The sequence below is a fragment of the Oryctolagus cuniculus genome, chromosome 8 (genome assembly GCF_964237555.1).
Source record: "Oryctolagus cuniculus chromosome 8, mOryCun1.1, whole genome shotgun sequence".
Classification (NCBI taxonomy): domain Eukaryota; kingdom Metazoa; phylum Chordata; class Mammalia; order Lagomorpha; family Leporidae; genus Oryctolagus; species Oryctolagus cuniculus.
In genome coordinates this window covers 78,064,556-78,077,610 of record NC_091439.1, presented here as the reverse complement: position 1 = coordinate 78,077,610, position 13,055 = coordinate 78,064,556, and the positions used below count along the sequence as shown (strand labels likewise).

The 13,055-nt window shown below is 42.4% G+C and overlaps 1 protein-coding gene across 1 annotated transcript; it reads left to right on the top strand.

Annotated features, from left to right (window-relative positions):
* Positions 1–1,034: 1,034 nt before the first annotated feature.
* DMP1 (dentin matrix acidic phosphoprotein 1) lies at positions 1,035–10,121 on the top strand. The gene is made up of 5 exons (XM_017347418.3): positions 1,035–1,103; positions 1,593–1,640; positions 4,810–4,842; positions 5,026–5,070; positions 7,612–10,121. Exons 1-5 carry the CDS (start codon positions 1,050–1,052, stop codon positions 8,896–8,898), a joined length of 1,467 nt encoding a protein of 488 aa, XP_017202907.3. The 5' UTR covers positions 1,035–1,049; the 3' UTR covers positions 8,899–10,121.
* Positions 10,122–13,055: the final 2,934 nt, after the last annotated feature.

The following is a 13,055-nucleotide window of genomic DNA, read 5'->3' as shown; positions in this document are numbered from 1 at the left end:
ACCATCCTCCAGAAAAATACAGTTTGACTTGATAGGTTGCTGTCAGCACAATTCATAAGGGTATTTCAAACCTCTAATCTCTAGATCCTCCAGTGCTGTGAAAGACACCTAAAAGAATTTAGCATAATTGTGTATAATATCTGAGTAAATGTCTCACAGTAGCCGTTAAAGCTTTCTGGAGCTGTAATAGGAAGACTGTCAAAGTGTAACCTTTGCAGATCAAGAAAGAAAAAAAGCAAAAGCAATCTATTTTGTCTAGACATTATTATGGGGTTATAAATGTAACTTAGAAACATGCACTCGCGTGTGTGTGAAGACAAATGCCCACCTCCACCCAACAACAGTGTCAGTAAGTGTAGATTTTTAGAGGGAATAAATTTCCTAAGTTGCTCTGTCAAGGTGCATAATTATTATGAAAGTGAATGGCTAGAAATTTCTCTATTCTTCTCTACTTTTCCCTCTGCTTTTTAAAATAAGGTTAGTAAAGAAGTGTTTTTGCATCTTTTATTGAAAGTTTTCAATTCATCTCTTAGGAGTGAAGTTTTTTAATTAAAAATCTTTATCAAGATCATGTGAACTGTATAGTTCAATGGGTTTTAATACGTTCACAGAGTTGCACAGCCTTCACCACAATCAATTTTAGAACATTCTCAAAGCCTCCAAGAGAAATCTTCCTCCCCTTCACTATCAGCTCTCAACCCCTCATCTTCCCAAGTCCTGGACAACCACTCATCTACTGTCTGTCTCCAGAAATTTGCCTATCCAGGACATTTCATATAACTGGAATCATACAGATGTGGCATTTTGTCTGACTTCATTCACTTAGCATCATGTTTTCAAGTTGTCTCTACCTACTTTTTAGTATGCAACAGTACTTTATCCTTCTTATGATAGAGACACACTCCATTGAATTAGTACACTTTATTTGGACATTTGGATGAATTTTTTTAATAGGAAGAAACTGTTAAAAGAGTGAAGCTACTTTCTTTCTTTAGCAAAGAGGAAAACACCTGTATCTTTCATTGCAGGCAGAGGCATCACACCTGACCATGAAGACCAGCATCCTGTTCATGTTCCTTTGGGGCTTAACCTGTGCCCTCCCGGTAAGTATCAGGGTAGGGATGGATGTGCAGGGAGTGGGCTTTACACCCAAAACTGTAGTTTTTATTTTATTGTTATTGTTATTATTATTATTCAGGTGTCTGTGTATGTCCCACTCAGATGAAAATAGTAGTTTCATTAGGAGGCTACTTCTTTAAAATATCATCTAGGTTATCCCTGATTCTGTTCAGTTGCCCCTCATATATCTATGATGTTCGTTTTCTTCCCTCTAAGCAATGGTTCTTAAAATGTTGTCCCAGACCAGCAATGCCAACATCAAAACTAGGGCTTTGTTAGACATGTAAATTCTCAGGTCCTAGCAAACCAATCTCTCTAGGGACGAGGCATAGTAATCTGTGTTTAACAAGGTCTCCAGGTGATTCTGATGCAACTTAAAATTTGACCACTACTGCTCTTAAGTATGGAAAGTGTTAATAACTACTGTCTTGGGAATTTCTCTGTGGGTTGATCTTGTGCACTATGCTTTCTAGGTAGCCAGATATGAAAACACTGAAACTGAGAGCTCTGAAGAATGGAAGGTGAGTAGAAATATTACTTTTGGAATATTTTGATGCTATATATATATATATATATATATATATATATAAAAAACCAACTGACTCCATTGCAAATGTTGAAACTGTTAAGGGCTTTAACGAGTATATTAAGAGTCTGAATCATAAATAGAGCTACAATTACTAGTTCATATAAGGAAAAAATTGCTGGAGCTGGCATTGCAGTATAATGAGTAAAGCCAACACCTGCAATGATGGTATCCCATATGGGTGCTGGTTTGAGTCCTGGCTGCCCAGCTTCCAATCCAGCTCCCTACTGATGTGCCTGAGAGAGCAGTGGAAGATGGCCCAACTCACTGGGTACCTGTACCCACGTTGGGGACCCAGAGGAGGCTCCTGGCTCCTGGCTTCAGATCGGCCCAGTTCCAGCTGTTGTGGCCATTTCAGAAGTGAGCCAGTGGATGGATGGAAGATCTCTCTATCTCTCCCTATCTATCTGTGTAACTCTGCTTTTCAAATAAATAATCTTTAAAACAAAAAAAGAAATAAATGCTTAATAGTATAATTTGGTGAGGAAGCTTTTTTTTCAGCTTTATTCTTATAATAGATGTGTATAGAAGTGCAGAAGAATGGATCATAATAAGCCAAGGCATTTATTAACATGAGATGCCTGGCAGGCAGGAGGTCAAGTACTAGAGGCAAGAATAGATAGAAGAATGGGAGGATACTGCAGTCTTTGGAGCGATAGCTACACTGAGTTTTGACTCCCAACAATTCAATAGTTATTAACTCTAAGTAACTCAAAACCTTTGCCAGGCATGGTTCTCAATGCTTTGCATGCACTAATACTTTCTTATCTGCACAAGATCCTAGTGAATTAGATGTCATATTTCTCTCACTTTACAGATGAGGAAATTAAAGCACAGACAGTAACCTGGTCTGTCTAGGATATATAGTTAAAAATTTTAGAGCCAGACTTTGAATTTATGTTGCTTGGACTCCAGGATCCATATTCTTAGTCAGTGTGTATGTCCCTCTCAGGGAGCCAGGCGTAGGAAGTCAGTCAGTTCTCAAGACTGCCACTAGATGTATGAGCTTAAATCTTCCACTAAGTCAGAGAATCCTGTTCACTGCTTTGTTTCCCACTGCATTTTGCATGTGTTGGAGCTTGAGGCCAGTGCTTTTGGTGGTGGCCAGATAATTTCAGAGGCCTGAGGGGGCTCCTGCTCTGCCTGAGGTTGAAATAGACACTGCAGGGTTTCTCAAGAACTTCTATCAGAAAAATCCACAGTCTAGTTAATTTAAGAGACGCCACTGTAGATCCTCCTCTCATTCAACCAGAGACCCACAAACATGACCTGTTCTCAAGTCTAGATGTGGCCTGAGGAAAGCACCAATGCCTTGCTCCCTGCCACCTGCTAATTCTGCATGATAACTGACTGGAGTCAAGTATGCGATGACGCCTGCCTGCAATATCACAGGGCAAAGACATATATGATTACAGATCCTCGCTCTGAGAAAATATCTCCAGCCTACCGCTGCTGAGGCATGTTGAGGACTTGCCAGCAGCAGCTCCTCCCTGCGCTCCCTTGTACCTTGGGTGCTCCACACAGGACCTTGCAATGCTCAAGGGGGAGGAGGAGAAGAGGGGAGGTGAGAGGAACCCTGAGTTGCTCAGGTAATTCCTAGAGTATTTATGAGTCTAGGGAAAGTGAAATAAATTAGAACTATAACCATAGTAGTTAAATTTCAGATTCAATGTTTGTTTTTAGTGTCAGTGCTCATAGATGACTCCAGAAAGCTTTAATGGCTTTCTCAACTCAATTTTGTCTACTACTGACTTTTACAAGGTGGATGTTTACAGAATGGAACTCTTCTTTAGTGTATATCACACAAAATAGTCCTCCAAATGTTCCCAGAGGCATTATCTGATATCATCCTCACAGCAACTTTGGGTGCTGATTTTCTTAGCTTATGAATAAGAAACTAAAGATCAGACAGCTGAAGCAAATTGCATTCACATTCACATGGCATAAATAATACCCCATTTCATTGAAGACTTAGGGGTTTCCTTGAAGATATGATTTTTATTTATTTTTTATTTTATTGTATTTTACAGATTTATTTATTTGAAAGGCAAGTTACAGAGAGATAGGGAGAGATGAAAGAGAGATCTTCTATCTGCTGGTTCACTTCACAAATGGCTGTAACAGCCAGGGTGGGCCAGGCCAAAGCTAGGAGCCAGAAACTCCATTTGGGTCTCCTACATGTATGGAAGCGGCCCAAACACTTGGGGCTGTTTTCTGCTGCTTTCCTAGGAACATTATCAGGGAGCTAGATCAGAAGTGGAGTAGCTGGGACTGATGCTCTGATATGGGATGCTGAGTTGCAGGCAATGGCTTAACCTGATGCACTGGCCCTGGAGATATGAGGCATGATTTTTAGGATTAACACCAAGATAGTTGGCTTTCAGTCTAAAACCCAAACCAATGAGTTAACTGAAACTTAACTCTTGTTTCAAAGTTCCAATACTAATTTTCCTATTTTACATTTTCTCTAGGTTGAATGAACAGCCAATTGCAAATAAATTCCTTTTTTTAAAAAAACACATTTATTTATTTATTTGAAAGGCAAAGTTACAGAGAGCTGGAGGCAGAGAGAGAGAGAGAGAGAGAGAGAAAGAGAGAAAGTCTTCCACTGCTGGTTCACTCCCCAGATGGTTGCAATGGACAGAGCTGTGCCAATCTAAAGCCGGGAGCCAGGAGCTCCTTCTGGGTCTCCCACATGGGTGCAGGGACTCAAGGATTTGGGCCATCTTCCATTTTTCTCAGGCCAGAGAGCTGGATTGGAAGTGGAGCAGCTGGGACTAGAACAGGTGCCCAGTGGGATGCTGGCACTTCAGGTGGCGGCTTTACTCACTACACCACAGTGCCAGCCCCTAAAAGTCCTTTTTTTGGTAATTGAAATATCAGAAATATAAAACTATTCCAGATATTTTATATCCCAAGATCTTTGCATTAGTCATTTTGACTTCATTTGTCAGCTATCTTTCCACAAAATTTCATTACTCATGGAGATGTAAAATATATACCAAGAAACTAAAAAAAAAAAAAAAAACCCTAGTTATTCTCAATATTGTCAATGACCTAACTCATCTGTGTAGGAGTAACTTGTTTCATTTCCTTTTTTTCAGGATCCCTTGGCTCCACCACCAACACCACCCCTGGTAACTATCTCATTTATTTCTGTCATAATTATCTCATGAAGTAACTTCAACACGCCTTTCATCAGCTTTTGTCATTTTCAAAGTAGTAAATCCAAACCACAAGCAATGGATATGTACCATAGTGTGTTCTTTCCTGAGGAAATACTAAAAGGAAAAATAAACCTCATTTTTTTTTCTTTTCAGGACAGTGTGTCATCAGAAGAAAGTAAAGTTAGCTCAGAGGAACAGGTAATTAAATGAGTCTTTCTTTTCAGGCTCCTTAGGAATGGGAGGAAATGATGTTAGATTAAATTACCTGGCAACAGTTCTAAATATAATATTTTCTAACCATTGGTTATGCTGGCTAAATAGTTCCAAGAAATAGGAAGGGAAAAATGAGTGAGGAGAATTCAGATTTGGACATGCTGTTCATTCCATTTTTATCATCTGAGGCCAGAATATAAACACTGTCACCCTAAATGTCCTTCCTAGTTAAAGTATGCAGGCACACACACACACGCACACTCACACACTGAAATGGTCTTTTACAATTGGAATAGTTTTGATCAGTCAAGGAAAAATATCCTGGCTAACATGAGGTGCCTACTGGGCCTGGAGACCTGCTCCGTGTCACAAATCCTGTTAAAGGAGGGGACAGGAGAGCCCTGAGGAAATTTTAAGGAAAAGAGCTGCTTTCATGATAATCTCTTTAGAATAGTCTTCTCTATCGGTCCTGAGTGTGAGAAAGGCAGACTTAATGTGTTTTTGTTAAAATACTGATTTTTGGCTTTAAAACACTTTCACTAAGATGAAATGTTATTACTTTCTTTCCTGTCCTACCTTTGGGACCAAACTCTATCCTGTGGGTGGCTCTTGAGATTCCAGGACCAGGTTTGTCCCTGAAACTTCACCCCACATTGCATTCCATTCTCAGCCAGAGTTGGAAGAGTAGGCACACGATTCTGATTTACTACAAGTTCATCTGAGGAACATTCTAGAAATTTAAAAGCATAGGACTGGGGGAATGCTATTTGCTGGGGACTTAGTGATTTGTTGCCTCAGAGTTCTTTAAACTCTTAAGGATGGGCAACCATTTCTGTTTGAGAAGGACTTGTGTGCTTAACGTGGTGCTCAGCCCATGCTCAGTTCTATCACAGCAGTGTATTACTGGGAAGAGATGCCAACAGGGGTACTCCCAGATGCAAACTCAGAACACTGATCAGCAGAACACTGATTTGCAGAAAAATCAAAACAAAATTGGCGACAATGCTCTGTTGTAGGCTATTGGTGCAGAGAGTTCGTTTCTCCTGAGCATGATGTATAAAGACTCCTTACCCTTCCTCATGAATGCAGACCACACAGCTGTTTGATGCAGGAATTTAATCTCTCTGAATCACACCTAGAACTAAGCTGCCTTGGTGCTCAGACTGGTTTCCTACTGCTAACTGAACCTTTGACAGGCTCCTCTCTGCCAATGTTAACGGAGTATAATCATGATTTGCATGAGGTATACCAGGGTGCCTCAAAAAGTTTGTGGGAAAATGGGATTAAATGATAAGATTATTTTGATATAAGACATTTTGAAATCTATACATAGTTTTTTCATAATGTGCATTTTTCTATGAACTGTCTGAAGACCCTTGTATACTTTACTATAGTATTTTACTTCATTTTAGCTAAGATTTTAATCTTATCTTTTAAAAAAAGATTTATTTATTTGAAAATCAGAGTTACAGAGAGAGAGAGAGACAGGGAAAGACAAATCTAATTGCTGGTTCACTCCTCAAATGGCCACAACAGCCAGGATTGGGCCCAGCTGAAGTTGGGAACCAAGAACTTCTGAGTCTCCTACATGGGTGCAGGGGCCCAAGTACTTGGACCATCTTCCACTGCTTTCCTATTCACATTAGCAGGAAGCTGGATCAGAAGTGGAACAGCCAGGACTTGAACCAGAGCCCATATAGGATGCCAGCACCACAGGCAGTGGCTTTACCCACCACACCACAAAGCTGGCCCCTAGTTAATATTTTTAAAAACTCTTTTTAAAATTTTATTTATTTATTTTAAAGATTCATTTATTTTTATTTATTTGAAAGGCATAGCCAGAGAGAGAGAGAGAGAGAGAGAGAGAGACACACACACACACAGAAAGAAAGAGAGAGTGAGACAGCTCTTCTATCCCCTGGTTCACTTCCCAAATGGCCAAAATGGCTGAGTTGGGCCAGACAAAAGCCAGTAGCCTGTAGCTTCATCCGGGTCTCCCACGTCGATGCAGGAACCCAAGCACTTTGGCCATCTTCTGTTGCTTTTCCAGGTTCATTAGCAGGGAACTGGATTAGAAGTGGAGCAGCTGGGTCTCACACCCGTGCCTGTATGGTATGCCAGTGTCACAGGAAGCAGCTTAACCCCCTATGCCACAACGCTGGCCACTTAAAAACTCTTTTAAACCAAACATTTTAAATCAACTCTTTGATTCACAAAAAAAGTTCTCTGAGGGTTTTCTTTAGAGAATCATATGCTATGAGTTGTTTCATGTATGAATTTCTAGAAAGCTTTTGAGACCGTTTTTGTGACATTGAGTGAATTGTTCCCTTAGAAACCAGGATGGCTTGAGTTTAGACTCCTCTTTTTTTCCTGTGTAGGGTTGGGCAGAGATGTTAATGAGCAGTGAAATTGACCTTGGGTTAGCGGAGGGACACAGGGAGCAAAGAGAGCCCATGTAGACACTAGATGATTCCTTCCGTGTCAGCTCCTGGAATACTGACTACATCTGTTAATCCCAAACTCCAGGTCAGTAAGGACTCCAGAGACACCACTGACTCAGAGGAGGCCCTGATCTCTGATGATGGCCAATATCTTTATAGAACAGCTGGTGGCTTCTCCAAGAGTGATAAAGAAGATGATGAAGATGACAGTGGAGATGACACCTTCGGTGATGAAGACAATGGCCCAGGGCCCAAGGAGAGACAGGGAGGAGGAAACTCTGAACTAGGCAGTGAGGAGGATTCTGCTGACAACACACAGTCCAGGGAAGACAGTGCCCAGGACACCACCAGTGACAGCAGGGATCTTGACCATGAGGGCGTGGTCCACAGCAGACCAGACAGCGAGAGTGAGGAGCACTGGGTGGGAGGCGGCAGTGACGGGGAGAGCAGTCACGGCGATGGCTCTGAGTTTGATGATGAAGGAATGCAGAGTGATGATCCGGACAGCATCATGAGCGAGAGAGTCAAGGCCAGAATAAGCAGTGCTGGAGTCAGATCAAAAGAATCAAATGGGGACAGCAGACAAGCGAGCACTCCAGATGCAGGGCAGAGCCGATCAGTGGAGTATCCCCGTCGGAGGTTTTTCTGGAAGTCCCGCATTTCCCAGGAGGATGACAGGCATGAGCTTGAGGACAGCAACACACAGGAGGAAGTTGAGGACTCCACAGAAAGCCCCGACTCCAGAGATGCTGGCCTCAGCCGATCCAGGGAAGACAGCAGGGAGAGTCAGTCCCAGGAGGACAGCAACAATGAGCAAGACCCCAGCAGTGAGTCCAGTCAGGAGGCTGACCTGCCGTCTCAAGAAAGCAGTAGTGAGTCTCAGGAAGAGGGGCTGAGTGAGTCCAGGGGCGATAATCCAGACGCCACCACCAGCAGCACAGAGGAGGACAGCGACTCCAGCCAAGAGGACAACCTGAGCGTCCCCTCCAGCTCAGAAAGCCAATCCAGAGAGGAGCAAGCCGACAGCGACTCCAACGAGAGCCTGAAATCCTCAGAGGAGAGCCCGGAGACCACTGAGGAGGAGAACAGTTCCAGCCAGGAGGGCCTGCAGTCCCAGAGCGAGTCTGCTGAGAGCCCGAGCGAGGAAAGTCAGTCGGAGCAGGACAGCCAATCTGATGAAGGGGCTGGCAGTGACTCTCAGGAAAACAGCAAATCCAAAGAAGACAGCAACTCTACTGAGAGCATGTCGAGCAGTGAGGAAGACGGCCAGGCCAGAGGCATGGACATGGAAAGCAGAAAACTGACAGTTGACACTTACAACAACAAGCCCATTGGCGACCAAGATGACAATGACTGCCAAGACGGCTACTAGCCTCAGCTTTCCCAAGGAGTGGCTCTCACAGAAAGGACTCTTTGGGGCTTGCAAGTAGGGAAACCATTGTAATTATAATTTATTGGTGTTTTAATCAGAAGAGACCGTTTCTTTTTGAAAGGAATGCTGGACATGATACTTGTAACGAGTGTCACTATCCCGTAGAAGTTTAAACAATGCGGAAAATGACACCACAACACCCTCAACAGGACTGGAAGCAAGGAAAGAGGTGCATTATAATTCACAGCTGAAATAGTTCATAACTCATTAATCTGATGAACAGTTACTGAGATTTTTACCAGGGTACGTCAAAAAGTTTATAAATAATGGAATTCAGAGATAAGTTCATTATGATGCAAAAATACTTGAAATCTGAGCATGTTTTTTTTTTTTTTTAATCATACAGTTTCCATGAACTTTTTGAAGATCCCTTATGGGCATGGGTTTCAAAATGCTTTTGCACTCAAATAAACTTAACTTTGAATTCCATTGTTCGCACACTTTTTGAAGTAGCCTCATATTGTGACCTGTGCTGGGTGCTGGGGACGTAGAGAAGCTGAAGCCACACTCCTTGCTTCTGAGGGGCTTACTGGGAAATACCTAAAGTGAGGCGTTAAGGGGGGACACATGTGAGGGAAGCCTTGTTGCAATCCAGTGTGGTGAATGCGATAACTGAGGCACAGACCTGATACATAGGAGGGAAGAAGAAGGTGATCAACTTTGGCCTGGGAAATTCGGGTGGGTTTCACAGCAGAATAGACACTGGAACTGGACAGTTGCATAAAATTTCCTTATGGAAGACAGGAGAACTCTATTTATCCTTGAGATAAGCAATAGTTAATTCTATATGATTAGGTTTTTAGTTTGCGAAAGTACTTTCAAATTATATCATGGTGAGGTGTTTTGGAGGAACAATTTTTAAAAAGTTATTTCTGCTATTCAGTGATTTTTGTAGAACTCTCATGAACTTTACTTCACTGACCATTGATATGGAGCATTGGGTAGAGGAGCGTTTGGGAATGAAATCCCTGTTCAAATAGAGAACTTTCAGCTTTCCTTTTCCTAAAATCAGTTTATGTGCAATGCTAGAAAACCTGTACCCTGAGATCTTCGTGTGTGTTGCACCTAGAAAAATTCTGTACATAATATTCAATTGATTTTTGCCAATTACTATTTGAAATGTTACCTCAATATAGAATATTTGTTTTGTAATAAAGATAATAATACCCAGAAAGTATGTGTGTATTTATTTTAGTGATATTAATTATTAGGACGTACAGGAGTGTTTCAAAGCTTCATGAAAAATGTGTATTATGAAAAAGCTATGTGTGGATTTCAAAACTTTGTTTTACAATAAAATAAACTGATCTTTTACTTCCGTTTTCCATGAACTTTTGGAAGTGCTTGTGTGTGTGTGTGTGTGTGTGTGTCTATGTGTATACACATATGTCCAAATCTCCCCAAGTGAATGCAGCTTTGAACTTGTGAGGGTGCAGAGCCTTGTGAAAAATGGGAAGTCAGAATAAAGGTTAAGAAGGCTTCTTGGTTCGCTGAATGAATTTGCAGAAGAATGCTGATATGTTCTAGTGGAAGTGTGGGTAAAAACACTTGTAAAGTGGAAGTGCTGAGGTAAAGTAGTTTCCTTAAAAAAAAAAAAAGGAATGAGCACACATACAAGAGCCCTTCAAACGTTCATGGAAATGGGATTAAAAGATAATTTTATTTTGTACAAAATATTTGAAACCTATGTATGCTTTTTCATAATGTACGTTTTCCAGGAATGTTTGAAGACCCCTTGTGTATCTCATCCTCACTCTTGAGATGCTGGTTGAGGAGTCTGGAGTGAGACCCAGTGTTCTGTATTTTTATGAGGATCTCAGAGTATTCTGATGGAGCCCAACCCTCCATCTACACTGGGTTCTACAGATGTTTGCGTTACTTCTCTGGCTCTCCCAGAGTTAACCTACAGGTTCCTGCCATCCCACAACTCCCTCCAAGGAGAACTACCCTCCTGGATGCCCGAGGCATAGGTGGCCAGCTTCTAACCCCTCAGAGGCACCACCTCACCATAGGTGAACTGGACGGCATGAGCACCGGACGGAAGGAGAATCTGGTAGACACCAGCAGCGCCCACATGGCCGTGTTGCAAAGGCTCTGCCTGAACACCAGTGATGGTGGGCTGAGTCCTATTGTGGTTTTCCCTGTGGAAATTTGAACATTTAGGAAGAGACATGCCATAAACGGTCAGAACAAACACTGAAGGGAATATACAGAGAGGCAGAAATAGGGGTCCACATCCCGTCAATGTGGTGCACAACACTGAAACCTATTGAGTCTTGATGTTGAGGGACAGAGTGAAAATCTTCCTGCCTGCATGCTTGGATCTGATCCTCGCATTGCCCACCAGGCCTTCCTGGATTCCGGTGATACTCCTTCTTCTGAAATGTTACCTTTTTATTGTTTTCTTTTTTTTAAACTTTTATTTAATGCATATAAATTTCCAAAGTACAGCTTATGGATTACAATGGCTTCCCCCACCCCATATCTTCTCTCCCACCCGCAACCCTCCCCTTTCCTGCTCCCTCTCCCCTTCCATTCACATCAAGATTCATTTTCAATTCTCCTTATATAGAGAAGATCAGTTTAGTATATATTAAGTAAAGATTTCAACAGTTTGCACCCACACAGAAACACAAAGTGTAAAATACTGTTTGAGTACTAGTTATAGCATTAAATCACAATGTACAGCACATTAAGGACAGAGATCCTACATGAGGAGTAAGTGCATAGTGACTCCTGTTGTTGACTTAACAAATTGACACTCTTGTTTATGGCATCAGTAATCACCCTAGGCTCTTGTCATGAGTTGCCAAGGCTGTGGAAGCCTTTTGAGTTCACCGGAAATGTCACCTTTTAATGAGCCCACTTTTTTTGAGTCACCCTGATTCAGTCTATGTTTCTTTAAACCAAAAAGCCTAATGAAATCAACCTCAGAAACTTTTGCATTAAGTTAGGTAGTGTTCCAGGTTCCATAACGCCTTGCCCGAGTTAACTCACAGGACTTTCCGGAGACAGAACGATGATAGGAATTTCAGCTATGTTCAGGAGCTTCCTCATGGAGTTCCTCGCTGAAGTCTGTAGCAGAGGAGTTCTCCTGGGAAGTCAGGTCAGGATCAGTAACTGATTTGTAATTATAATGGGAAATAATAAGAATGGAAGGCTGCCTATGAGCATGCATGGGAAGAGAGGGAGCACCGCCGCATGCAAGCTTCTCTTAGCCCCATGCTAGTAAGCTTGCATGCGGCGGTGCTCCATGGAGAACATTATGGTTGGAGCTGAGCTCTGGAAACCGGATGCCCTCTGCTCTGGGTGAGCTGGATACCTTCTTGTAACTCTCAAATAAATATAAATGCTGGTATTGTGATATAGTGGGTAAAGCCACCACCTGCAGTGCCAGCATCCATATGGGTGCTGGTTAGAGTCCCGGCTGCTCCTCTTCCAATCCAGTTCCCTGATGTGGACTGGGAAAGCAGTGGAAGATGGCACAGTCTTATCTATGGCGCGATCTACACCCTGACACAATCCTAGGCTCTAGCCCTTGCTGCCATTGCTGGAAGCCAGGTGGCTGCATGGCTCAACCACTGGTGTCAAGCTCCACCCCCATCCTAATGGGATTTGTTGCTCCTACTTCCCTGCCCACCCTCCGGCAAAGTTTTAAAAGGACCTGTTTCTGAACACATGTCTTTCTCTCTCTTTCTCTTCATCTCCTGATCTCTCTCCCCCTCTGTCTCTGTCTCTCTCTCACGCTCTCTTTCTTCACCCCTTCCTTCCAGTCTGTTGGGTTTCCCCCAATAAACTCTTTCTCTTAAAAAAAAATTCCCATGATTGTGAGTGTGAACCATGTGATGAAGATGGGAGAAGCAATGCTCATACCCAGAGGAGTGCAGAAAACACAAGGTTCTCACAAGGAATAGAGGAGCCTTGAGATACAAGGGAACTTGCATGAGTTACATTATCACTACACTCCAGATCCTGTACTGGGTATCCCAACTTGGGCCAGGGCTCCAGGAATTCTGTTGATGACTCCCAGAGGCAGAGATGAATGATTTTATTGATGCTTTCCCAGGGTGCTGTGAAATTTTTATATTCATATTTCT